This window comes from Lonchura striata, chromosome 12 (genome assembly GCF_050655825.1).
Source record: "Lonchura striata isolate lonStrDom1 chromosome 12, ASM5065582v1, whole genome shotgun sequence".
In the NCBI taxonomy this organism is placed as follows: domain Eukaryota; kingdom Metazoa; phylum Chordata; class Aves; order Passeriformes; family Estrildidae; genus Lonchura; species Lonchura striata.
In genome coordinates, this window is record NC_140714.1 from 16,807,338 (window position 1) to 16,833,819 (window position 26,482).

The following is a 26,482-nucleotide window of genomic DNA, read 5'->3' on the forward strand; positions in this document are numbered from 1 at the left end:
TGAGGTACTAGGGAATTGCCTGGGGCTTCATCCCTAAGGTGATATCACCAAGGGCTGTAATGAATATCAGGCTGTGATCCCCAAAACTATGACAGTGCTCTGTGGTTAAATCCCTTTATTCAACACCCTGGAGAGCTTCTGCCCAGGGTCACTGATTATTTCATGTAAATGAAACACAACATACTTCTTCAAAAAAAATTAAGAGACACTGAGTCAAATGAGCTGTTGAGCTTGGTGGGGGAAGCCACCACTTTACCCAGGCTGCCAACCTTAGCCACAGGGAAAAAAAAATAATTTGCAGTGGAAGAGAAGAAAAAGAATATAATTTTGCTGTTCAGCCTTCTTCTTTCCTGGATTTCTGCCCTTTTCTATTCTAGCCTATTTTGGCCTATTTTTGTTTGTCAGAGTCTCTAATGCAGCTTTTGCACAATGGAGGATGTTAAGTTGCTGTTCAGAACATCCTTTTTTTAGACTTGTTTTTCTAGCAAATGGCTGAAACCTCAGCAGTGCTGTGGGGGGCAGATGTGCACTAAGGTGCACTTCTCACACAAGAGAGAAGGTTGGATCTTTCCTTGTTAGCTCAGTTAATGAGATGTGCTTTGATACAGAAGAAAGGCACTGGCTTGCAAATGTCCAGTAATAGCTGAGTTTCCTTTTACTGCTGCCATTTGACTTACTGCTGTTTCCCACATGCCAGCTCACACAGAAGAGCACATCTTTCTTCCTAGTGAAGTACAGCCCTGGAAAGTTTCTTGCAACAACCCATGTCAAAGCTTTTGGGTATATGCTTGAGCCATTTAGAGCAACAATAAAATGGAAGGCACAGTCCCTTGTATTTGCTCCTCAATTTACATTTCACAGCACAGTGATATATGGATTCTTATTAGATATGGATTAGATTTGTGCATTTTCCAAATTAGTTTCTCCGTTGAAAAAAAAAAAATAGTGTTATGCACGGGACTGGCAGTCAACAGACCCAGTCCTGATGTTTTTGGCACAACTTTGCTTGTTCTCTTGAACAGATTGGTTAACTTCTCTGTGCTTTGCTTTCAGATTTGTAAAATGGGGGAGCTCCTCTTTGGAAAACACTTTGGGATGCTGTGGTAACTAGTTAGGGTTCATCTGCTTTGCAGAATTACAGAAATGTAATTGTTGCTCATGTAGGCTTACCCAGACTGTGCTCAGGAAATCTGACTTCAGATCTGTCAGTACTGGAGCTTTGACAGCACAGAACTTGGTGAACACTAATAAGCTATATATTTACAAGCTTCCAGACACCTTCTGTAGCCCAGCCTGATCCCAAGCTGTCACTGCTTTACAGGTCAGAGTCACTTAGTTCAAATAACTGCTGGTTTATTGGCATGAGCTGCAGTCACGCCTCTGACAGACACTGTATATTAAGTACCTGAAAAAGGTATTGTCAAAACCTGCATGCTTGGAGGGTGCTTTTTAATGTCTGTATTAATAATTTTAAATTATTTTTGTTTAGACTACAACTTTGATTAAAATATCTTTAAAACTGGCATCTGTGGAGGAGCCTCCTGGAGGTGTTTCCCTGTATTAACAGTAACTCAGGGACTGTTAACCTGCAGTAATTTCAATCTCTGTGCATGTCAGCTGTCCCCTCATAGGCATCGGGGCCATTTCAGACCCCTCCCTTTATACCTTCCCCCGGATTAAGCTTTGTACCTGTGAAATTTCAGATTGTCTGAATGAAAGAGTTTCTCCTTTGGTCAACAGGGAGAATATGTCTCCTGCCTTTTATCTTTGCTTCGTCAGATGTCAGACACTCACTTCCAGCACTTACTGGACAACTTCCAAAGCAAGGATGAACTGAAGGTACAGAAGGATGTGATGTTTGTAGGGTGATTCCCTCAGAATGGGACAGCAGAGGGGAATCCCTCCAGCATCACTTGCCCTGTTAATCATTCCTATCCACTGGCATTCTGATCAGGGACCTTCCTTTCACTTTTACAATCATTGGTGTAGTGTTGCAAAAACACATTTAAGACCGCAAGGCACTGAATTAACTTTTTAACAGCAAATAAAGTCCCAGGATAGATGTTATCGGACATAAAAGATATTGTAATTGTTACATATAAAACACAGGCAGAGGAACAGGACTTTTCAATCCTGTGAATGTGAAATCACTTGTTGTATAGCATTTTGCTACACGATCAGTATGCACTGGAGCTTTCTTACAAAGGACATTGATTTTATGCCAGAAGAGAATTTCAAGACTTTTGGGGGTTACAAATGTCTCTAGCAGATGAAATCTTTTTTGGGAAAGCTGTAACCTTACCACTCCACTTCCTGCATGCTTCTTTGTGAACATCAGCTTAAATTATGGCTCTCCATGAACAGCAAGGGTTGGTGAGGGGCACAGACCTCTGACATTTTGAAATGGCACATTTCATACCAGCAGAACTTCTTAACTTCAATGGGGAAGAGGAGTATCTCCAGCAACTTCTGTTTAAAAGGCAGACTAATCCTATCAATAAAGACAAGCTTTTATCTAAAACAATTTTTTTAGCATGGCACTCAAATATGCACAATAAGAACAATGTAATATGATAGGAACTTCTGTTACCTTAACATATGGAATGGAGAAGCAGTGAGAATCCTTTCTGGATAGACTTTCAGCTTTGAAATATTTTGTGTGCATATAGAGAAGCTGAATAAATCAGGGAGATGAATTTGGGATGATAAAATTCTTATCTTTAGGTTGCAGGGTTTGGTGTATCTCAGGTTGATAGTTATCTGAGATTGCTGCCTTTCTGATAACTTTCAAATGGCTCACAGGAAAATGATTTGGTAAATTAATTCATAATAAATTTTAATAGCTATTTTAAAAGCCATCTAAACTATAGTTCTTATGTCAGACTTGTGGAAAGGTCATTGAACTAAAATTTATCTTTATGCCCAAAAGAACTGTTGTATCTCTGATAATCTGAGTATGTTCCAAGAGTACCAGAGAGGCTGAAGATTTTATGTATTACTCTATTCTCCCATAGAATGTGGCTGTTATAATATTTTCAATACTATTTCTGGCATGGAAAGGCATTTTATTCACCACTGTTACACTTTGGGCAAAATGAGGCCAAAAGTCAAAGAGCTTCTAATGTTTTACTCTGAGCTCAGTTGCACCAAGATATTAATCACCCACCCTCCTTTAAGGCATAATGCTGGTATGGTTTTGAAGCATCCATGGTCTACCAATTTCTCTGCTATTTTGATTTTTTTCTGGAAGGAAAACAAAACAACAAAATCATAGTTTGCGAGGCCAAAAATTTGTCATGTTTGATCTTTGCTCTTGCTCTGTATAGGCATGGAGGTGCAGGTAGTCAAAAAACAGAAATGTCTTCAGGTTTGGGGATTTTTTTTTTTTTTGGAAAGCAAACAGCCAGCTGAATGTGTCTAAGAAGAGCTCTTTGCTGCTGTGCATTGCCAGAAATGGGATTTTCTGGTACTATTTTAGAAAGCTTGTGTGGGAGTTTTATTGGGCTGGGGTTGTGGTTAGTTCTTAAATTGTGACGTAAGTCCAAAGAAATTTGGACAGATAAATTAATAAAATGAATGCATTAAGAAGTGATTATGAGTCCAGTATATTTGAAAATAGCTGCAAATTGACACTGGAACTCTGGGTGATAAAATGATAAGTCAGATACAATTATGCACATAGGGAAGATTTTCATCTACCTGTAGAAGTGAAGATTTTAAAGAAGCTGGAACTTGTATATTAGACTCAAACAAAGGAATGGAGCCATATTCCAGTGTGTGTTGCTTTTCATGTTTCCAGGTGAATGGCCTTGCAACAGAAAGTTCAAGTAGAGCACACTTAGCTTAATTGTCCTTCTTACAATCAAGAAAATAGATTCACTTGCAACTGCTGCTGACTTTTACATTTTTTTCCCTGTGTGACAGGAGTTCCTCCTGAAGATTTTCTGTGTGTTTCGGAACCTGATGAAGATGAGTGTCTTTCCTCGAGACTGGATGGTGATGAGGTTGCTCACCAGCAAGTAAGTAGAGGAGCAGGTATCAAATGTTGCCATCCTGTGGCTGTTATAGCCTGGGGGCAGTGATTTTCCTCAGACTGAGATGTGAGGATCAAGCCAGGAATTCTGGAGCACTCATCCTCATTCTGCTGTTGTTTTAACACTCCAGACCAAACCTGAGTGTTCATGGGTTTGTTAAACTCCAGCAGCATTCTCAGAGGCAGGAGTTAAAAGCAGAGCTGAAGGAGCTGCCCTGAGGGTGAGGGGCTGAGTGACCCAGCAGCTCCAGCACACAGGGTGAGCCCAGCTCCCCACACCAAGGGCTATTCATGAGCCTCTCCCTCCCTTGTCAGGGACTCCCTGCCTTGAACATCTTTTTCTTCCCATGAACATCCCTCTGTAGCCGAGCAAGGAGAGGCTCTCAGGTATTTTGGAACAGGGGGAGCAAACCCCAGCCATGACACCAAAGCATTACACAGAGTTCCTTCTCAATTCAGTTCTCATCTGCCATTTTAATGCTCCTTTTTATCTCAGTTTCTTGCTTCTGCTGGGTTAAGTACTGTGCCCTTTAGATCAGCAGCAGTGTTGAACACAGGGTGGCTGGGATTATCCACTAGTTCCCTTAGCTGAACTAGCTGTGGAATTCCCACTGGCTGAAGGACAGCTGGAGTGTTCCCACTCTGAGGAAGCAGCATGGAAATGCTCCTCAAGGCTGCCTGTTCAGCTGAGCTGAATGCTCTGCGAGTCCACCCTGCTAATGAGAAGTGAAAGAAGTGGATTTCAGTAATTCAAGCGTAAAGATTCTATGAAGTTCTGTAAGAAAAAAGAAATTCACCTGAAACAGTAGCTCCCTCAGATGCTGCAGGTTACCTGTTCCCTTGGGCATCTTTTTGCCACAAAGCTTTACACTGACACATTTAGCAGTGCTGCTGAAGGATTGCTCGCATGTGAATCAGAGATGTGCTTCTTTTGATACTATGGTTGCCTTATCTACATGCCATTTATCAATTCCTGAATCTCTCATGTGCCTTCATTGCCTTTCAATAAGGTGTATGTAAGTCACCAAGAAAAAATAACACAAAATCAGATATTAGCAAAATACAAATATGTTGAGCTGAATGAGATTGAGATAAAGGACCATTGTATAGACAAGAACAAGGACAGCTCAAACTTTTTGAGTTATTCTCTCTGGGGAAAAAAACATTCTGCTTAGAACAGGAGGAAAAGGAGTGTATTATTCCATTTCCCTGGTGGTCATATGGCCCAGCCATGCAAAATAGACAGGATTTTAAATGCTCATGTGTAAATTCTAGAAGGTACAGTATTAGTGAAAGTTCATAATCTTGTATTAATTAGTACAAATTGTTCATTAAAAAAAGAACAGTGACTTGTGTAAATACCACAGAGATTACACAAAGAATGTACTTCTCTGTACCTGTAGTAAAACTAGCACCACCAACCACTGTAATATGCTGTATCCAGATTCAAATGTTCTCTTTTGTTTTCTTTTCTTTGTTTTTGGCTGCAGTATCATAGTTACAACAGTTCAGTACTTGTCTTCTGCCCTGCATAAGAATTTCACAGAAACGGACTTCGATTTTAAAGTAAGAATTGATTCAGAAAATGTTCTGACATCTTTTCAAACCAGCAGTAACGAAGGAACAGGAGCTTCCCTCTCCATTAGCTGATGATATTTGCAGCATTTATTAGAGTGTCTGTCAGGAAGATGACCTAATGGATAAAGGACAGGAATGGAATCTGCTCTGGAATTGATGGGAGGTAGAACAGATACAGTGTAAGATCAAATCAGGAAAATTAATTCCCTCATAAAGGAAACTAGTAATTCCATAAGCATGGGGCTAATGGAGCATGCTGTCTGGTGGATAATGCAGTGTAAACTCAGGCAATGCTTTTCCTGAAGCTGGGGCATTCATGAACTTCCTCTCCCAGAGGTCTCTCTGGCTGAAGACACAAAACCTGGAGGAACACAATCCTAGGGACTGTGTCTGATGTAGTTGGAGATGGGCAGCAAGTTCAGTGTTGGGAAGAGCTGCCAGACATGAACGTAGGGACAAGTGCACAAACCAAGCTGGCAAAAACTTCATCTCTTTGGGAAAACAGACCAAATTACAGAGGTCCTATTCATGATATAATTTGATCTCTGGGGATTCTTGACAGATAAAATCTGTTCAACCTACAGAAAAACAATTTTAAAGGTTGCTAATATCACCAAGTTTATTAATTCTTCAGCTCTGGTGCAAAGAGGAAAAACCAGTGGCATTGCTTTTGTGGGGGCTTTAATTTCACTTCCTACAAGGGTTTAAATAATCTATTTGTGCCTTTAAGAGTTAATTTGTATCTACAGAGTAAGAGACATGTTGCTGAAGTTACCCATTGATTACAGAAAGGAGTCTATGTCTTTCTCCACTTATTTAAAACTTCCTCTTGGAGTGTAATGTTACAAAATTCCTTTGCTTGTCACAGGTGTGGAACTCTTACTTCAGCCTGGCAGTTTTGTTTATAAATCAGCCGAGTCTCCAACTAGAAAATGCCACACCACCTAAGAGGAAGAAGATTCTGGATAAGTAAGGATATGTTTTGTTTGGTTCCCACCTCAAAAAAGAGCCTTCTTTTCCCACCAGAAGTCTCTGTGATTTATTATGAAAGCTGGGATGTGGAAATGCCTGGGAAATGAATAACTAGATCTCCCAATATAGCAATCGGTGATTAGTCAAGTTTTTTGATATTCTTACATTGACATAGATGTGAATTGAATTTTTTTAACCATTTGATTATTTTTTCACATCATGGCCTTGCAAGTTTTGTTCCCTGGGCAGCTGTGTCTCTGTTCTCTCTCAGGTATGGTGATATGAGAGTGATGATGGCCTATGAGCTCTTCAGCATGTGGCAGAACCTGGGTAAGCCTCTCCCTCTCTCACTTGATGACCAAAGCCAAAGGAAATCCCTGTTTCTGTCAGATTTTAAAATAATTTTTAGTTGTTTGTGGCATCACAGAATCCTTTGTTTCTCTGGAGAGAAGCACTTCTCGCACCAAAACTCTCTTCTGCACTGTATTCTAGAGGAGAATAACAAAATGTTTGCCAATAGAGATCACAAATACAAGGACATGAGAAGGGGTGAATCACTAAAAGAACAGACAAAGGTCAGATTGGATAACTTAATAATGTGGCCACAAAATATTCACCAAGGCAAATGCAAACATTTTATGTGTAGGAATATAGGTAGGAGCTGCTATTCAAAAAACAAAGATGACAAGTGTTGTCTGATATTCGACTGAAGGGGAGCTCTCTGTAAAATGCTATGAGTAAAGGAGATTTTGTAATCTCTGAGAAAATACGTAAGAATCTGGAGTAAGAGAAGAGGGACCATATTACTGTCACAGTGTTTTCCCTAAGTGCACTTGATTCTAGATTAGTTTGCCTAGTCCTGCTTTTTACAGCTAAAAGAAACAACAAAGCACAAAAGAATATAAATGTAAGGCAAGCTGGACCAAGTTCAGACAACAGTCAGGAATACTACAGAAGCAAGAAAACTGAATAAGCCTGATTTGTCTTGTACAACTGAAATGATACAGCCAGAACTGGTCACAGTTCAAAGGATCTTTGTGGAAAATAGAAGGCCCTCCAAGGTAACAGAGATCCAATACCCAGAAAAAGAAACTGGACAAACTCAGCTGAGAAGCAAGAAGCCAGTTTTGGATGTGTAGATGCAGACATTTCTCACTGGATGCTGTTTCAGATCAGGCTTTGTTGAGTTCTCTCTGCAACAGTGCAGTAGTGTGGCTCAGAAGAGGTTGTCAGCAAAGTGCCTCAGGTCCCTCCTGCAGAAGATCCACTTGGTCCCAGCCAAGGACATCAAGACAGCAGTGGGGACCAAGAGCTCTGTAGCTCCTTGAAATCTAGAAGTGCTCTATTAAGTACCATTGTTCTCACCAGCCCTTTCGAAATCTTCATGAGTTGGAAGTACCCTGGCCTCTTTTCCCCCAGTTAGTATGTTTCAGTTGGGTTACTTTTGACAGTTTGAATTCCTTTGCAAAGTAAAAAGCACTGACATCTTTTGCTGAAGGCTTTAACAGTGAAATTAAAAATGCTCTTAGAGACTTTGCAAGAAATGGTGTAAAGCAAATACTGATATTCCTTTTCAGGAAAATAATGTTTGCTTTTGTAACTCTCATGTTTACTACTATGTAAATATCATTATTGCAAGGGTTCCCTATTTTCTCAGTGACAGATATCAAAGGCTTTTATTTAATTACAATTCTTTTGTGTTGTTACAGGTGAGCACAAAATTCACTTTATTCCGGGAATGATTGGCCCCTTTCTGGGTGTTACACTTGTTCCACAACCAGAAGTCCGGAATATCATGATCCCAATCTTCCATGACATGATGGACTGGGAGCAGAGAAAGAATGGCAACTTCAAACAGGTCAGGGCACTTCCCAAGCTCTCCTTTCCTTGCTCTCTCTGTCTGCAGTGTCCAGCTGGAAGCAAGGAGTTTCTATTTTTTGTTTTGTTTCTGACTGTGAATATGTCATGTAAAGATATATATAAAATAGAAAATTCAAGACCTGATTCACAAAACTATCACAAAACCTCCAAGATTGTTTAGTGCAAACTGCATTCCCCATGAACATGGGGAAGAGGAGGGATGTGTTCAGCACATCACAGATGGGGAAAAGAATTTTGCAAGTGCTGGGCTATCATTGCTCCCAGTGGTTTCACTTAGATTATTAGTCAGCCATTAAATGGGTCAGACTGAGAACCAAAAATGGAGATGTAAAGATTTAGCCAGTCTTTGTGAAAACAATGCTCTCTGCTTCTCTGTCTTCAATTTGCAGCTAGGAAGTGGTATTGTATAATTAAATTATTATACCATGCCTTGAAACAGACTTTGTAGCTGTTTTCATTTGCAGAAATTGCAGCAGCTCTCTGGGAAGGGTTAAGTCCAACAAGAGCTCTGCAGTTTCTACCTGCTGTGAGCTCTGATTGCAAATCAGGGAGAGAAATCTTCATCATTGTTTCCCAGTCATGGTCAGAGAATTGCTTAGGTTCTCCACTGCAGACCAGATCCCTGAAGTGCAGAGCATTGCTAATGAAGGATGGGTTTGGTCTGGATCCTGGGATGACAGTGTTTCATTGTCATTGTGCTGGGGCAATACTGGGGACCAGTGTCTGCAGAGAAGTGCTCTGAAGGAGTAAATCACCATTAAATTATCATAATTCATGTGATTAGTTATTTGCACAGTCATTAAAATGCCAGATCTAATCTATCATTCCAAGAGAATAGCAGACCTTTCCCATAACCTGATCTATTATAGGCTGTGTGGAAAAGTATTACCAGGAGCTTGTTTTTCTTCCTCTTCACCTCCCATGATTGCTACAATTGTTATTATTTACTATTTTTATTATTGCAATAGCATTTTGATCGTAGTGCTCTTTTTACTGGTTTTAGCATAACAATAGGACAGTCTTTCACTGGAATTTACAGTAATAAGCATCTACAGTCACCTTCGAGTTCCTGGGTCTATTTATATTTTCTTTATCAAGATGAACTCTTTGTAATGTTCATTTAATTTTTATACTCATTAATGCATTTTAAACTACAGCTCCAAGAATATTTCTTAAATTACCTGTGGAGCAAATTTCCACACTGTTTTATGAAGCAGATATTGTAACCTTCTAAGGTTAAGGATGAAATAATCATCTGTATTAGTGATTAAATAAATAGTTAAATACTCCAGGAGGTAATAGACCTCATTAACATTATCTGCTGGAACCAGGCAGTTATTTGCTTTCCAGTATAATGCTGGACAGCTGGACAAAGACATTACTGATTTCTGTTGTCACTGTAGATCACAAACACAGGGAGTTTTGTTGTTTTTTTTAATTCTGAGCTCCTCTTCACTTTTTAAATACTCAGGTGTTTGCCAGAAAATATAAGAACCCTGAAAATTCATTTTCAAGCCCTTTTATAATTTTCTTCAGTAGTTCATGTTTTTACAAGGTTATTTTTTCAGCAAGGCTGGATAACAATACAGTCTGATTCAGGGATGAAATCAGGTCTCAATTTAATGATTTCAGCAGCAAGAGCACCAAGTCCATTTGTGTGCCACTGGCTGATTTGTTTTTCCTTCCCATCTTTACTTCCTTTGCAATTTGGCAGCTGAAAAATGTTGAGATGTTCAAACTATGCTTGTCTTTAAATAAAAGTAAGCCATATTTCTGCAAATAGTTTCAGCCTTTAGGAACCTCGGTCTTCACTAGTAGTGAAACTGTCTTCTGCAAAATTTCTAACTTCATGAAATTGTTTTTGTTCAATGTTACATACATCAATTTCTGCACTTGAATCAATTTTATCAGAATATCTGATATCACACTTGATACTGAGGGTGGGAATTAATATGTATTCAAAATTTTTCTAAGAGAAACATAATGATGTTGGTGTGGCCCTTTATACAAGTGAAAGAAAAAGCAAAAATTTTATATAATCATAGAGAGGCTTAAAAAGTGGGGTTTAATGAACAAATAATCTTCTAATATACTGATGCCTGGGTATTTGCAAATCGATTCCACCAGCAGAAGCAGCACAGCAGAGCAGTGGTGCTGGGTATTCTCTTGTAGTTCAGGATCCAGTTTACCTGATGTGCTGGTTCACTGGAGGAGTCTCTGAGTGATGGATTTGGTCTCCTTCCTGCAGGTGGAGGCCGAGCTGATTGATAAGCTGGACAGCCTGGTGTCTGAAGGAAAAGGTGATGAGAACTACAGGGAACTCTTCAGCCTGCTGTAAGCTTTGCCAGTTCATGCTCCTTGTGTTGTGCAGAGCCATTGGAAGAGTCAGGCACTGATCTGTGCAGCCCCAGATCTTTGGGAGGGCAGGAAAGGGCTTGCTGGCAGGCTTCCATGGAATGGCTCAGTGAAGTAGTGCTGGAAGTAATAGAGACCTAAATTCTTCTCTGTCTTCACTCTGTGACATCTAATAAAAGGTTATCATCCTCCTATCAAAAATTCATTTGCTGGAGGAGCTAGGACCCTTCTCTTTCCATAGCAGGGAGTGAGATCCTGGTCTGAGGACTGTTTAAAGAGACACTATCTACAGAGCAAAGGAGATTTTCCTCAGCATTTTCCTTTCTTTCCTCCTATTTTTGAAGGCCATGTTTTGGTTGGTTCAACAGTTGCCAGTTGCTTCCTCCATTGTGACACTTCCTTTCACACCAACAGTTCATACTCAGAAGGATAAACATGAAGATTTTATGTCTGACTTTACACTTCACTACTTTTGATTACTGATTTCTCTCCAAATTTCATTTTGAGTGTTACTTGTTTATTTCAGAAGGAATTATTTCAAACTCTTGAGAGTCCAGAGCAGTTAACCCACGTTTTTTAATACTCTAGTGAGCCACAGAGATCATTAGCAGAATTTTAGCCATACTCCAATTTTACGTGGCCCCCAGTAGCACACTGGCTGTTTGAGGCATAAACCTTTGTTTTGCTGGAATCAATAATTCTGTTTCTGAATTTGCAATTGCACATTCATTCATTTCAAGCTAGATAAGCCTGCCCATCCCTCAGGAAGTATGGAAATGTATTCAGTTTGGATTTGTGTATATACAGCCTTGGGAAGTCTTGGATCTTATGTGTACAGATAAAGTAAGTCTATTTCAGGGATAAAGGAAATACCTATTCTTATTCACGTGGCAAGAGGAATAGTGTGCCTTTGCTATACTTGAAGACATTCATTACCTGAAATGTTAAGAATTCAAGGGCTGTAGCTGTTTACTCATGTTTAGGTAATAGTGATTGGATGCATTACCAAGAAACATAGCCTGGAATTCCAGCAACCAGTTAGTTTATATTTCCCACCAAGTTGTCTAAAAACAATATGAGGAGACAATTTGAGGAAAAAATTCCACAAATTGGTAAATGCTGTGTGAAAAAACCAGTTGACCCTGAATTCTACTGTCTCAACTATACTGCTGAAAAGGGAATTGGATCCCTCAGCTGTAAATCATCACACTACTGAAGTTTGCCTCTTTGGAGGATGCGACACCCAATAGAATTTCTTTCCTAGAAGTGACAAATTCTTTGACTGGAAATCCAGTTTCAGGGAAACTGGCATGTAAATTTGCTTTCTTTCTTCACTTTTGAAACACAATGTTCCTTGTTCTTGTTCCAGCCTTCTCTCTTCCTTCACAACTCTGTGACATGGGTGCTCACTGTACTGCCAGTGCTAGGCAGGAGCAGATTGCTTTTATTTCCAGTTTAAATACAATGTGATTCAGGGTTGGTTGGTTGCTGATTAGAGATGAAAACTTATGGAGGGATGAGCAAAGAAGAAATATTTGCAGTAGGTTTGGACTCCTTTTCAGTTTCTGACTGCTGCTAGTGGTATTTAAGCTACAGGTAATAATGTGGAAATCAAGTGTTGCCATGAGTGTTGCTCTTCTTCATATATGTTAAATGGCAGTGTGGGGATATTTTCCCTTTTCCTGTCAATTCTGTAATTTCCTTGTCTTTACTTCATGCTGCCTGGAGTAGAACCCAACTCTTTGGGCCTTATCCCAGGTAAGATACTAATTCTTCTGGAATTTATTGGATGAGGGCAAAACCAAGTTGTCTGTATCAGTCTGCATGCCCTGTACCATTTCCCTGGAAGCCTCACCTGCTGTCTTCCCATCTCCAAACAGTTTGCTGGAGAAGATTGAGCAGGAAACTTGGCGGGAGACTGGAATCTCTTTTGTCACGTCTGTCACTCGGCTCATGGAGCGTCTGCTCGACTACAGGTATCTGGCAGCAGCAAGAACATGTTCTAAGCATAAGAAGTTTGTCATAAGACATGGTACCAAATTCCTACAGGGAATATTTTTATTGACTGTCAAACTGCATACATGCAAACCAATGCATCACTGCTGGGTTCTGAGCAAACATCCCAAATACTCATTTCATTCTTGTGTGCTCGTTCCTGATAGTTTTGTACTGAGGTTTATTCAGGTTGCTAAAACATTAATTCCTTCTATCACTGAAATGATCTCACCTAATTCAACGAAATAGATGTTAAATGCAAGAGTGATCTCCAAAGCCTCATTGAACCATGGTGCGCTGAATGCCTCATCCAGGCCTGCAGAGCTGGAAAACTTCCATCTGGGAACTCTGACACATCAGTTGGTGGCTCATGAGCAAGATTTCACTATAAATTAGGCAGCCTTCATTTAGTTTCAAACTGAAGTTTGCAGGACTGTTGTGTCAATGCAGCTGAGCTTTGACTTAGTTAGAAGGAAATATTTTAACTTTAGATTTATATATACACACACAGAGGGTTTTATTTTAATAATAGGCAGTTTGAACCTATATAGAACTGCCCCAGATATTTCTATCTTTAGCCTACTGACAAGAGTTCAAATAGTTTTTCCTTCTGCTGCTGCTCATTAGAGGTGAAACCCTCTGACTAGGCTGGGTGTTCTGCAGTCCCAAATCCTTTGCTGTGCTTTTTGGTTTGCTCTTTTTGTTATCCCTACCTCCTTGATCCAATCTCCTGTTTTTTTCCTGGCAACAACTGCTCTACTACTACTGTGCACAACCAGGTACTGGAGACACATTTAAAGGGAATGCAGGGGAGCTGCTTGGGAGCAGGGTGGGGGGGTATAATGTGATTTTGATTTCTGTTATTTTGGTTTTTAATGATAAACAGCTGCCAGCAAGGCAGCTTTGACACACACATTTCCATGCTTAATTGAGAAACACATACTAGTTTTTAATTGATTTTCAATCTGCAGCTGATTTGTCATTCCCTGAACAGGGAACTGGAATGTGGCATTGAAATTTGGAAATACACAGGCATTTCTTAGAGTACAGCTGCCAGTCAGTAGCTGTAGTAGTTCTCAAAATGCTTTGCTGTGTCATTGCTTTAAAAATGTAGTCTCTTGTACCATTTGAATAGAAATAATTTCTAAAATATTCCAGAAACCAAAGATAACTTTTGTGATTTAACTTACCTATGCAAAAGTTAGAAATCTAATCTAAATCCCTCAGGTTGTATCCTTGTGTGCCACACCATGCTGCAGAGCTGCATTTATGGAAGCCAACCCTTTGACTAGGACTAAATGTCTACATCTGGATAAATAAGAGTTTTTTACTTTTATAGTAGACCTTGTATTTGGATTATTTTTGACCACTGTTATCTGATTTTTTATCAGATTCTTATAAGAAATGAAGGAACAGTCATTTCAGGTGCTTGTTCGCAGACGCGAACTTGTAAGGGGACGCTCAGATCTCACATCATCTAAGCCCTAATATGGAATTTTTTCTTAGAGGAATTTTATATAATTAAGTATATGATTATCTGTTGTTTGTCATCCAGGGAAAGTCTGGAAGATAAGATAGCTTCAAGTTTATTTTAAAAGGAATGTTTTTGCAGATGTTTGTTTCAACATTGCTCTGCTTTCTTAGGGACTGTATGAAAGGAGATGAAACAGAAAACAAGAAGATTGGCTGCACTGTTAACCTAATGGTAAAGATGTTTCCTTCATCTCTTTGTGATACTGTGCAATCTCATTGAAACTGGGATGGGAAAGGCTGGGATAGGAATCTGTGTCAGGCAAGTGTGGCTTCAGAATCCAAGCACTGGGATGACAGAAGAAAATGATGAGGATTGTGAGGATCCTCTGGAGGCCTCTGATCTGACTCACTGCTTTAAGCAGGGCCAGATGGGTCAGGCTCCTCAGGGCTGTGTCCAGCTGAGTTCTTTGTATCCCTGTGACACAGGTTCTACAACTCCTCTCACCTCTTCTTTCAGCTTTTGACTACCCTCATTTTGAAAAAAATATCATGCCACAGTAAAATTAGTGGGTTAGATCAGTGTGAGTGTGAAAAGAATTATTACTCTTTCTTTTCCACTAAGAATGTGTTCTCTTTCAATAACTTTTCACATCCACAGATGCTGCTGAGTGCTTGAATGGAGTTGCTGGAGTTACGGCTCTGTTTTTTCTTTCACAGAATTTCTACAAATCTGAAATTAACAAGGAGGAGATGTACATCCGCTATATCCACAAACTTTGTGACATGCACCTGCAGGCTGAGAACTACACAGGTGAGAGAGACATTATACAGTCTGCTTGAACTTCTCATTACATTTTTAACTCTCGTGATGTTATATAATATCTGGCTCAATCTTTTGGTAATAATTTGCATGAATCAGTTATGGCAGGTGGGAAGGCAAGAAGCTGAGGCCCAGCTCCTTTCTTCAAGTTAAATAATGTCTGTTTATGCCTGCACAACCACACAAATATTGCATTACACTTCAGATTTTACATTCAAGTGTTCTTTGAAGAAGATGGATTAAAAAAAAATCACAACAGTGGAATGAAATTTAAAGGAAGATTAGCAAAACCACCATTATATTATCACTTGTCATATTTCCTCACCTTGCAGTGCTGAGGGAGCACTTGGAACGTGTATGAACTCTAATGCTGTGCTGGCCAAGCTCTGTTTGCAGCTGCAGGCCCCAAATCTAGCTACAGATCTGAACATCTGACTGTGCATTTAAATCAAGAAGCTGGTAAAAAGAAACTTGCTAGATTTGTACCTAAAAATCATGTGCTGCTATTTTAAGTAATTGAATAATTGAATGGTTCTGTAAGAGCTGAGATTTTTTTTGCAAACAATAGATCAGAAATCACAGACTGTGTCAGAAGCAGGTCTGTGACCTTTCAGTATTGGCTGTGTTTATTTGCTGTCATTGATTCAGTGTTCCATAATTGCCTTTCCTACAGAGGCTGCATTCACACTGCTTTTGTACTGTGAGTTGCTTCAGTGGGAGGACAGACCTCTGAGAGAGTTCCTGCATTACCCATCTCAGTCAGAGTGGCAACGTAAGGAAGGTCTGTGCCGTAAGATTATCCATTACTTCAACAAAGGGAAGGTATGCCAACTTCTTCTCTCTTCCAGCAGCTTCCTTCCCTTTTCCTCACTGACTTAGGGCTTGCAAGCCATCATCTCAGTTCAGTAGTCTGGAAGTAAATTTGAATCAAAAGGGTTTATAGCATGACAAATTGGCTCTCTGGACAAAAAAAAAAAAAAACAGATGAGAAAATGTATTTCATTTTGTATGGCATTTGGAATGGATTAGGGAGGCCAACAGGACAAACACCAGAACATTTTTAAACCTTTAAACCAAGCCTTGGATCAGCTGATGTGGCAGAGTGCTGTTCCTCAGCTTTTGGGGACCGGGATTGCATTTTGTAGCTGTCTGTGCAAACTGCTGTGCTATGACTCAATTGAGAACTTGTTTTGTGCTTAACCTACAGACAGAAATGGCAGGCAAATGCTATAGGGGTCTCTTTATTGAAAAATACTTAAGTCCTTTCAGTGTCACTTATTTTAAAGTGATTTTCAATTAAAGTGCAATTCCATCCACTGCACGAGAAGAAAATCAATCCATTTCAATTTCATATATTGAGTATGGGTTTTCTACAGTTAATTTTTTTTTTCAATTACTGCAGAAGTAGATGTTTTAGTCCTTTGTGTCATGGGGTTTAGGAACATTTCAGAGGTGAACTTTAAAAGTGACATCATCTGTTGGAGTATTTTCAATTTTTTCCCTTCTCTAGGAAAATTCCTACAGCTTATGTTCTTGGGAGATAATATCTGTATGTGTGCCTTGATTTTGCCAATGACCATGGCATTAAATACAAATGTGAGTTGGTTCTTATGGGACTGCCATTCAGACAATTCATTCCTAGTCCTGAAAATAGGAGTTGCATATGGCAGGAACATTTTTAAAGAACCTGCAAAAGGAAGTCAGATTCCTGTGTGACGGAAGAAATGGCCCATTTATGAGGAAGTGATTTAGATTTTTTTTGCTGTGTGTCTGCCAGAGTTGCTCTTTTGTGATAACACTGCATATGGTTTTCTCATTTCAGAAATTTTCAGGGATTTTCAGACTGCAAACAAATAACTGGTTTGTGCAAGTATTGCAGTACTGTACTGTCTGACTAGACAAAGATGATAGAAGGCACTATGGAAAGCCAGTGAGCCTGTATTTTTGACAACAACAGGGAATCCATATACACAGTGAAGTAGAGTAAAAATTGACTGATGTCATTAGGCTATAAAACTCCTAACAGATTATAGAGTGTTAACCTCTTGAGTTTTCTCCCCACTGGGTGTTTTTGGAGTTAACTGATTTGTGTTTTAATCCTCCTTTATTACAAATGGTAGCTGAATGATTAACTAATCCACTTAAGCAGTATGTATGTCACTCAGACTATGGAAGTGAAAGATGCTGAGAAGCCAAATCCTCCTTTTCAGCACTCTTGTTCTGTGACAGGGAGCAGCTCAGGGACTGGAAGAAACCTGCTTCCCTCTACTTGTGTCTGTCAGCTTCTTTCTGCACTATCCTGAGATGGTTCCTCCTCAGGTTCTGCAGAGCAGGATTTGTTGTTGTCCTTCAGTTGCATTTCCAGAGTTCCATTTCTCATGCTGCTCCTGGCGTCTCCCACCAAGTGAGGTTGTCAAGGCAGACTGTAAAAAATCTGCATTTGTTTATAGGAGAGTTTTCTCAGGACAGGAATGGGAGGAAAACTGCCCACAAGGATGTCTTGTGACATGCCAGTGGCACAGCCTGTGGCAGGCCTGGGATGCTGCAGTGGGGGCAGAACTGACTCCCACCCTCAGCAGCATCAGCAGCAGCCCTGTGCTGGGAAGGAACACGGTGTTCCAAAGCCCTTTTAGCCTTCACTGGTCATGTGCCCCTTTCTGCTGATTTCTGCTATGCTGTGAATTGGTTTGTGGCTCAGCTGACAGTGTGTGCAAGTACATAATTTAAACTGAAGATATTTTTAACCCTCAGTTAAAACTGACCGTTAAAACTCAAAAGTTCTCTGGTTGAAGATATCCGTGAATGGAACAGTTTGAACTCGACTGATCATGTTTCTGCACAGCAATAGCCTGGATCTACACAGCCCTTTTCTGTCCAGTTCACTGCTGGATTGATTAATTGGTGATTCTGAGCAGCTCCCAGCATGGCAGTGCTGGGTCTGTTCTCCCTAGTGCAGCCAAGTGCACACAGAGACCCAAAGCAGCACTCCCAAAGCACTTAGTTTTGATCATGTGCTCCCATACCCAACACTTGAAATAATTTCTCTTGTGTACCCTCATGGGAATCATTTCCAGAAGAAGTCTGCACACTGGGATGTGAGTAAATACAGGCTGGCATTCAGAGGGGTTGATTGTCTCTACCTGTGCCCCCTTGTATGCAGTCAGCTGAGAGTTGCTGATGCCATAGGAGAAAGCTACAATAAATGACCTATGAATGTGGCTTTCAAGTAATACACAACATGCAAGCACATCACAGGTCAGCAAAACAGAAAGCACTAATGAGGAAAATTATCAGTGGAGATATCAGGAAGTTATTTGAAGAGGGAAGTGGCACTTGCATGTCACTTGGAATTACACATTAATTATCTGTACTGTGAAGATGCTACTCGTTAGCATCACAGATTTTAAAACTGAAGCTCCAGTGACTTGGATATCCATTCATTCCTTTTTCTTTTGAATATCTACAAATTATTTTCTCTTTAGGAAGTTACCTGTACGTTGTTTTTCTTCACTTCTCTATCTCATCTTGTATCTGCAGAATGCTTAGGTAGCACAGTGGAATTTCTTGGTGTGGAAACTGAAAGAAGGAGAGAGCCTGAGTTAGGATGACAGGAATGGTATCAAGGTTCGTGTAGAAGAGGTAGTATATAGCAAAATCAGATGTGGTTATATGTTGTTAATTTAATTGACATCAGAAAAAGAGCATGAAAAGGTTATATCCCTCAGATCACCTGGAGGGAAAACAGCTGGTGAGATTTCTGCTTCTGTCCAGAAGACTGATCAGAGAGTTAGGGAGGCTTTAGTCACAGCATCCCATTTGGAAGTAAAACTGCTCGCACTCTCTGTGGGAAAAAAAGCCATTTATTCCTGGCTAGATGTTTTAGAAGTGAACATAGTTCAGCTGAGGACTGAAAATCTATGTATAAGAATGTGCTGTAAATCTCTATAAAGAATTTGCTGCAACCATAAAAAATGCAGTGGTGTTTGAGTTTGCAAATACAAACAACTTAACTGACTATGGTTGATCTCAGTTCAGTGGATCAGTTTGTGTGTCATGGATTTTGACAATCCACAGCAAAAATCCTGTTAATCTGAGATCACAAATACCTCACTAATATTCAGAATAGTCAAGAAACTGGTCTTTCAGTTCCTTTCCTATTGTGTCTATTGCATTGATCGAAATAAATCTCAGGCCTCCCATTCTCCCAAACTACAAATACAATCAGAATATCCAAAATTATTCTGGTAAAATACTTTATTTAGAAAGTTTTTATTGAAACTTTTGTAATTAAATTAAGCTAAAGAGCTGCAGTAAGGAAGTGGTAGTAAGGAGAGAGCAGACACTACAAATGTGAGCTTAAAGGGAAATACTGTAAACTGCCTCATAAATTAAATCAAACAGTAGAGATTCACTTTTTTATGTGAAGGTACATGTAACCAGAAAAACTGTTTCCATATTAAGTGCTGATATTTTACATAATTGCTCTTAATGACTGTTTCCAAGAATTTACAATATTGCTATTAATATTCTTAAAACTAAAGGGGTAGTCTAACTCACACATCAATTTTGTTTTCACTACAGCAGGGTCCCATGTAAAACGACTGGCAAATTAGCCCAGTAATGCATAATAAAACTTAATCCAGTAAAGGTTCAACTGGTGTTCTAAATCCTTTACCATAAGCATGGTAAGAAACAGCCACTCCCCCAAAAGGTTTCCAGTGTGTGCAGGTAATGGAAGAGGAGATGTTAGTGTAAAATGAGCTCTCCAAAAAGCCACTTGAGGTAACAGAAGAGCCTTTCTCTCAGTGTGGGTGTGCCTAAAATGGGTCTCTTCCCTCCTCACCTCTGGGATGATGAGTATGGTGTGTTAGGACAGATCCATTGTGTGGGACTGGGAGCTGAAGAAAAGAATGTGGCTTTCTGAATATGGATATTGATTCACTGCAGTAATGCAGGTCAGTTCTGAAGATGTTATTTGTATTGGAGTGTTCTCACTGCCTAACAGTTTGTGCTTTCAGTGGGAAGGAGCAGTCTGGGAAGGGGAGCACTTTGCTGGGGAGCCAACTCCTAACTCTGTACTCCAGGAAGTTCTAGTGCAGGAAGCAAAGGAGCTGTTGGGGGTGGGTTGAAGGGGTGTCTAGCATGAAGAAAAATTGTTAGTTTTATTCTCTTTCTCCAGATAAGTTCCCAGTCTCATAAATGAACTGTCAGAACAAGCAGTATATGTTTGTAATTTCCACAGAACATATGCCTCTGTTCTCATCTTTTAGAAGGAACTGATCTGCTATTTAATGGAAATGGTTTCACCACATTGCATTTTCACATCTAATCTCTGCTATTTCATACCAAATGAATTCCCAGAGCTGAGTTTCCATATTGCTCTCAGCTGAGCTGGCAGTAGCATTGTGTTTGCTGTGAGTGTGATTTGCTTTGGCCCCGCAGAGCTGGGAGTTCGGCATCCCGCTGTGCCGGGAACTGGCCATCCAGTACGAGAGCCTCTATGATTACCAGAGCCTCAGCTGGATCCGGGTGAGTGGCAGCAATTTCTCTCCTTGCAGACTCTTACCTCACTCCCCAGAGCATTTTGCTCTCCTGTCAGAGCATTCTGAATTTAAAAAATAATCACATTCCTTATAGAGCTCCATGCATTCACTGAGACTCCTTGCCATTGATTCATATTAATGACTTTGTAGGTCCATTGAAATAATTCCAAAGTCTGGTAGCAGTAAAATCATGTGAGTATATGAAGACAGCACACACACACAGGAGCTGTACTTCCCATTGCAACGGCATATTTACATATATTTTTGCATAAAATATCCTAATTTTAATACTTATTTCATTTTAATTCCAAAAAAATCAAGGACAACTTGTGTCTCAGTGAGATAAGATAAACGAGAGAGAGAATGAAGAAGACAAGTGTTTATGGCATTCTTACCAGTTTACAGGGATCTGCTCCTCTGGTACAACCAAACAACATGATGAAATCAGGGCACATTTGCACCACTGTACTTTAATCAGAAAAAGCTGAAGCTCCTATTATTATTTAAAAACTTTCTGTATATGAAAATAGTTAATCTCCTCCTGTCCCCTGGGGTAGCATACATGTATCCAAATTTGAGATTTATGCTGCATGGATATATACAGTCGTTTAAATTCTCTTTCTAAAAAATCCAGTTTATTTTTATCTGAAGACACCTGTCTAGCAAGGTCTGATGCTGCAGACAGCAGCTGCACTTCTGAAGAACCTGTTTTCTCCAAAGCAGCCCCAAAGAGAGCAAATGACCAGCTTGGCTGTGCACTCTGTGCCATTCACATCACCACCACATTCCTTGATGCTTCCTGCAATGACTTTGGGACCTTCTCCTTCCTGGAAAGGGAGCTAATGTTTGTGATAACTGACCACAAACCAGGATGCAAGTTAGGGTTCCTTGCAGTGGAAGTAATGGTGTCAAACTGGTTCTTCTTGAAGAGCCACCTTTTGCTACAGTGAAATTCCTGTGAGCCTTTCAATGGAGGTTCAGTTTGCCAGAGGGCCTGGAAATCCCACTCTTCATCTTTATTGGCACAATTCCACAAAACTACTTATTGGAACTAAAAAAAAAGTACTTTTCCTCTTTCCAACCACCTTTTTCTTCCATGTTAAACCTTCTGGTGCACAGAGCTGTAGATTTAATTTTGTTTTATCCTTTTTCATGCCCCTCAACTCAATTAAGGCAAACCCAATTAGATGTAATTTCCCAGGCAGTGGTATGGATTTTGGTCTGTAGGAGAGAATAGGACACTGTGAGCCAGGCAACGTGGATCTTCATCTCAGCTTTGCCATTAATTCTGCAATGCAAAGAAAATTACATGCAAGACCTGTTTAATTTAAAATAAGATAAACTAAGAAAAATTCATATGTCATCTTCTAAAATGTAAAATGAGTATGGTGATATTCTAGTCCGTCCCACCATGTAGACTGGTTTAATTAATAATTTTTATCTTTAACAGAATTGTGGTCTTTTCATAAAGAAATGGAGGGGTAAAAGAGTAATGTGATATTTTAATGAGTCTTGAGATGTTAATGTTTTAAGTGCAACTTTAAGGGTCTGATAGCAGCTATCTCTTTCCTTCACAGAAAATGGAAGCTACCTATTATGACAATATAATGGAACAGCAGCGCTTAGAACCAGAGTTTTTCAGAGTTGGTTTTTATGGTCGAAAATTCCCATTTTTCCTGCGGGTAAGCCAAACTTATACAGGATGTGACAAAGTGACCAGGCTCAGAGTGGCCGTTAAGGATTTGTATTTTTGTTTTGGATATATGATGTCTACTATTCAGCATATTTTTTTATGCCTGCACAAATAAAAACATTTTTCTAGCTGAACTGAAGGACACAGTCCACTGGGAATATTCTTGGGAACAGAGATCAGAAATTTGACTCACACCATTGGGAATTTTTGATGATCTGCATATGCAGCACAAATTGTCTCTATATTAAGCAAAATGCTGTATTGCAGCAATGTTGGGTCATTACAACTAATTTTCATCATCTCAAATTATCACACTTTAAAAAAAGTCTCACTTGACAGAATTCTAATCCCAGTCTGATGACTCTTATGTGCAAGTGAAAATTTCCTCTGTTTGACAGAAGCCAAACAGCTTCTTTGGACACATCCTCAATTGGAACTCATTGTCTGCTGGTGTACCAATCCATTTTAAAAGTGAAATTTTCTTCTTGTCCTAATGAGGAATCAAACTTTAAATGGGTATTTGTTTATACAGCATCTTGTTGCTAGTTTAGAGCAAGGAAGGAATATAATCTGACAAGTGCTCCAAGAGCTGCCTGCAAATTGATGGCAGATGCCATTGAATGTGACAGGACAAGGTAACTAGAAACTTTCAAGGACTGGAGGTGCATGGTTTTTGTTCTCTTTGAAGGAATGGTTTGACAAGAGATGGCACCAATCAAGGTACATGGGATGAAGCCATACAAAGCCATACAAAGAGGGCAGCATTTTGAGAGCTGCCCTCTTATACTCCCCTCTGATTATGAAGTTGTTTTTTTGTTTTTTAAACAAGGATTTGGGGTTTAGTTACGGTCTTTTAATGGAAACACAGGCAGGGGTAATAAAGGCAAGTTGAAATTAGTCAAGGAGAAGAAATACCAGTGCATAAAGGGTGGTGGTTTCATGTTATTTGAAGGAGAACAGTGCCAGAATCAGAGAATCATGGAATCATTTAGGTTGGAAAAGACATCCAAGATCATCAATCCAACCTTTGACCAATCACCACCTTGTCAACCAGACCATGGCACCAAGTGTCCTATCCAGTTGTTTCTTAACATGTCCAGGGATGGTGACTTCATCACCCCCCTGGGCAGCCCCTTCTAATGCCTGACAACACTTTCCACAAAGAAATTCTTCCTGATGTCCAGCCTGAATGTCCCCTGGTGCAGCTTGAGGCAGTTTCTTCTCTTCCTGTCCCTTGTTCCCTGGAAGCAGAGCCTGATCCCCACCTGGCTGCCACTTGCTGTCAGGAATTGTAGAGGGTGAGAAGGTCCCCCTGAGCCTCCTTTTCTCCAGTCTGATCCCCTCATCCCTCAGCTGCTCCTTACAGAATTTAGAATGTAGCACCCTGAAGCAGTGTGTAGAAGACCCTGCAGAGGAATCCAAAGAAAGGATGGGTGCTGCAGTATGAACCTAGAGCTGCCCCATGAAGATCTCCAGAGAAGACTGACAATTCCTGGTTTTTATATCTAACAACAAATATTTCAGCGAGTAACAACACAGTCATCATGGCACACAAGCCTTCCTAACATCTGAAGTACTGTCAATGACTGGAGCTTATCTTTTTATCTTGTGGATCCTCACTTTTACCTGGGATCCTGCATGGCCAAGGTGTTTGATACTGCTTGAGCTTCCTGTGCTCTTTGCAAAGTGCTGTAACAACGTGGATCCTTGGTTGGAGAAATTACCAGCGAACACAAGCGTACATAATTATAATCCTTGTTAATTCTGCAATTATATTTGGTAGCAGTACTTCTGATAGCAGATTACTAATGTAGCAATCTCATTAAAAGTCATCCTCCTCCTTTCTTTCCCTAATGATCCATACAGCACACACATTATGGAGCACAGACTAAGCCCATTAGCAGTCACATCAGCATGGATCACACTGTAAAGAGATTGGAAGCAGCTATTCTAGAGAAGAAAAAGATTTACATGGATTTAAAATCTTCAAATGGATACAGGAGTGATTTTAAGTGATCAAATAACTCCAAGCCCTTTTCTCATGTATTTTTCTATTGCTGTACAGCTTAAGACAGAAGATAACCACTTCTTTCTATATCTTTGATTTTTGAAGACCCTTTGTCTAGAAAAGTCATTGTTCACGTTTCTATGAATTCTGCATCTATTTCTAGCCTTTCTACATAAGTAAATTTAAATTAAAACTGTCCATATCTTCTGTCTACCAGAAGTTCAAGTAAAGCCTGACAAGCCATGTTTTGAGATCTGTGCTGGCATCTGTCTGAAGTCTTATTAAATTTAGCTTTGAGGTGTTTTCAGGGCATTATTTTTAGAATCACAATAACTTTTTTTATAGGCTTACAGTTTTCTAGATTGCTTCAATCAAAAGCTAAAACAGAGAAAGCAGTGTCATGAAGAGATTCACCTTCAAACATGGGCTCACTCCAAATTTAATAATAACTGCAAAGTGAGAGCATTACAGACTGAACTGTCAAGACTCATCATGTGATTCTTCTCTCAGTCCATTGGTTGCTGTGACTGATGCATACAAAGTGACACATGTCAAAGCCAGAACAAGAGATCCTTTCCATAAAGCTGAAATGGAAAGCCAAGGATAACTGAACTCCTTGGTTGTGTTTTATGTTCTGGTTTTGCTACTTTCCCTTCAGTTTTGCTACCAAGATCAAGAATTGCTTGGCCACATCCCCTTTTCAGAGCAATTAAAAACACATTCTTGCATATATTGCAGCCTCCAAAATAATCTTTTAAATCACCTTATGAAGGTGAAAACCCTCCCTGTTATTCTAGTTATTATATGTGTGAGAGTTTAAACTACCAAAATTAGGTAATTTGCCTGCTTTGCTTGGTCTTGCACTAGGAGATAATAATCATATTGATGAAAATTGTGGTTTGTGTGAGAGGGTTAAGACACTGGAATACAGTCTTCCTGACACTAAGGAATTTAGAAACACTGTATTGTGCTGTTTGAAGTTAAGACATGGCTCAAAAAGCATCCAAGAACTCTGCACTAGTGGTTTAATGCCTCAAGATTCATCTAAATGCAGCTTTCCATTATTAGCAGAAATGAAATTTTGTTCATCAAGAGGAAATGCTTTTAGGTCTGAAGGGGAGTTTGTTAAGTGGCCACTGAGAATTCTTGGTAAAGCTTTTCTGTATTACTGTACTATTGACAGGGGAGTTCCTGAGCACATATTGTTCAACACCATCAGGTCTGGGTTGTATGGCTGTGGTAATACAGCAATGATTAAACAGTGATTTTTGTGAATAGTTTGTTGCAACTTCTAAGGAGAACTTATAAAATGATAAACATATATCTCCCTCTGTTCTGTCAGAACCTCAGGACTTTCATCCATCTGGTATAAATAGTATTTGACAGCAGCTTTCCTAGCGTAGAACAGCCAAGCTGGTGACTTAAGTTTTAGTTCATACATTTCAGTATAGTCCAATTAAAAATAGTGCCTTTTCTGAAAAGCAGGTAAGAAGGGACCACAGGACTGAATGCTGGGTGTGCCTGAATCAGAGGCATTGTGCTGTTCAGAGATCAGTGGAATAGTCTTCTCATTCATCAGTTCTTCATAAAATACATTGTAAAGAAAAAGGAAGGGATGAAATACATCGACTCTCATATTAGCAGATTGCCACTGTCATTTATCTTTGGTTTTGAAGAAACATTTGAAGTGAGATAGAAGTCAGTAAAATTTAACTTACTTTTAAGGACACTAATTTATGCTTGTCCTCCTTGCAGAACAAAGAATACGTGTGTCGAGGCCATGACTATGAGAGGCTGGAAGCCTTCCAGCAGAGGATGCTGAGCGAGTTCCCCCAAGCCATTGCAATGCAGCACCCAAACCACCCCGATGACTCCATATTGCAGTGTGATGCCCAGTGTATCCTTCTGTGAAAGGGCAGACTCTCCCTGGAGCTGGGGCAGAGCTGGATATGGACAAAACCATACCTGTCTGCAGCAGACAGTAACTGGTTTGTTGTGGGACATGGTGTTGGAGAGAGTGGTGAATTTTTATTTAGCAAGTAATGCAGGTCATGTTCCATGTAGAAGGGAAAGGGCTGTGCTTGGTCATATCCATGTTTTAATGCTTTACCAACAGCACTGGCATCACACA

General features: G+C 39.8%; 1 protein-coding gene across 14 annotated transcripts in view; it reads left to right on the forward strand.

The window, feature by feature from the left end:
• DOCK3 (dedicator of cytokinesis 3) overlaps nucleotides 1–26,482 on the forward strand; it is a 184,135-nt gene that overhangs the window by 135,058 nt on the left and 22,595 nt on the right. For 11 of the 14 annotated variants that reach the window (XM_085590130.1, XM_085590132.1, XM_085590124.1 and 8 more), the window contains 15 exons: nucleotides 1,741–1,839; nucleotides 3,925–4,019; nucleotides 5,524–5,599; nucleotides 6,480–6,580; nucleotides 6,855–6,913; nucleotides 8,293–8,441; nucleotides 10,713–10,798; nucleotides 12,551–12,577; nucleotides 12,700–12,795; nucleotides 14,459–14,519; nucleotides 15,005–15,098; nucleotides 15,781–15,929; nucleotides 20,550–20,636; nucleotides 22,228–22,332; nucleotides 26,107–26,248. In XM_085590130.1, coding sequence (XP_085446256.1) covers nucleotides 1,741–1,839; nucleotides 3,925–4,019; nucleotides 5,524–5,599; nucleotides 6,480–6,580; nucleotides 6,855–6,913; nucleotides 8,293–8,441; nucleotides 10,713–10,798; nucleotides 12,551–12,577; nucleotides 12,700–12,795; nucleotides 14,459–14,519; nucleotides 15,005–15,098; nucleotides 15,781–15,929; nucleotides 20,550–20,636; nucleotides 22,228–22,332; nucleotides 26,107–26,248 — 1,426 coding nt within the window. The remainder of the gene's footprint in view (nucleotides 1–1,740; nucleotides 1,840–3,924; nucleotides 4,020–5,523; nucleotides 5,600–6,479; nucleotides 6,581–6,854; nucleotides 6,914–8,292; nucleotides 8,442–10,712; nucleotides 10,799–12,550; nucleotides 12,578–12,699; nucleotides 12,796–14,458; nucleotides 14,520–15,004; nucleotides 15,099–15,780; nucleotides 15,930–20,549; nucleotides 20,637–22,227; nucleotides 22,333–26,106; nucleotides 26,249–26,482) is intronic. The other 3 variants (XM_085590126.1, XM_021529155.4, XM_085590128.1) reach the window with 1 other exon arrangement.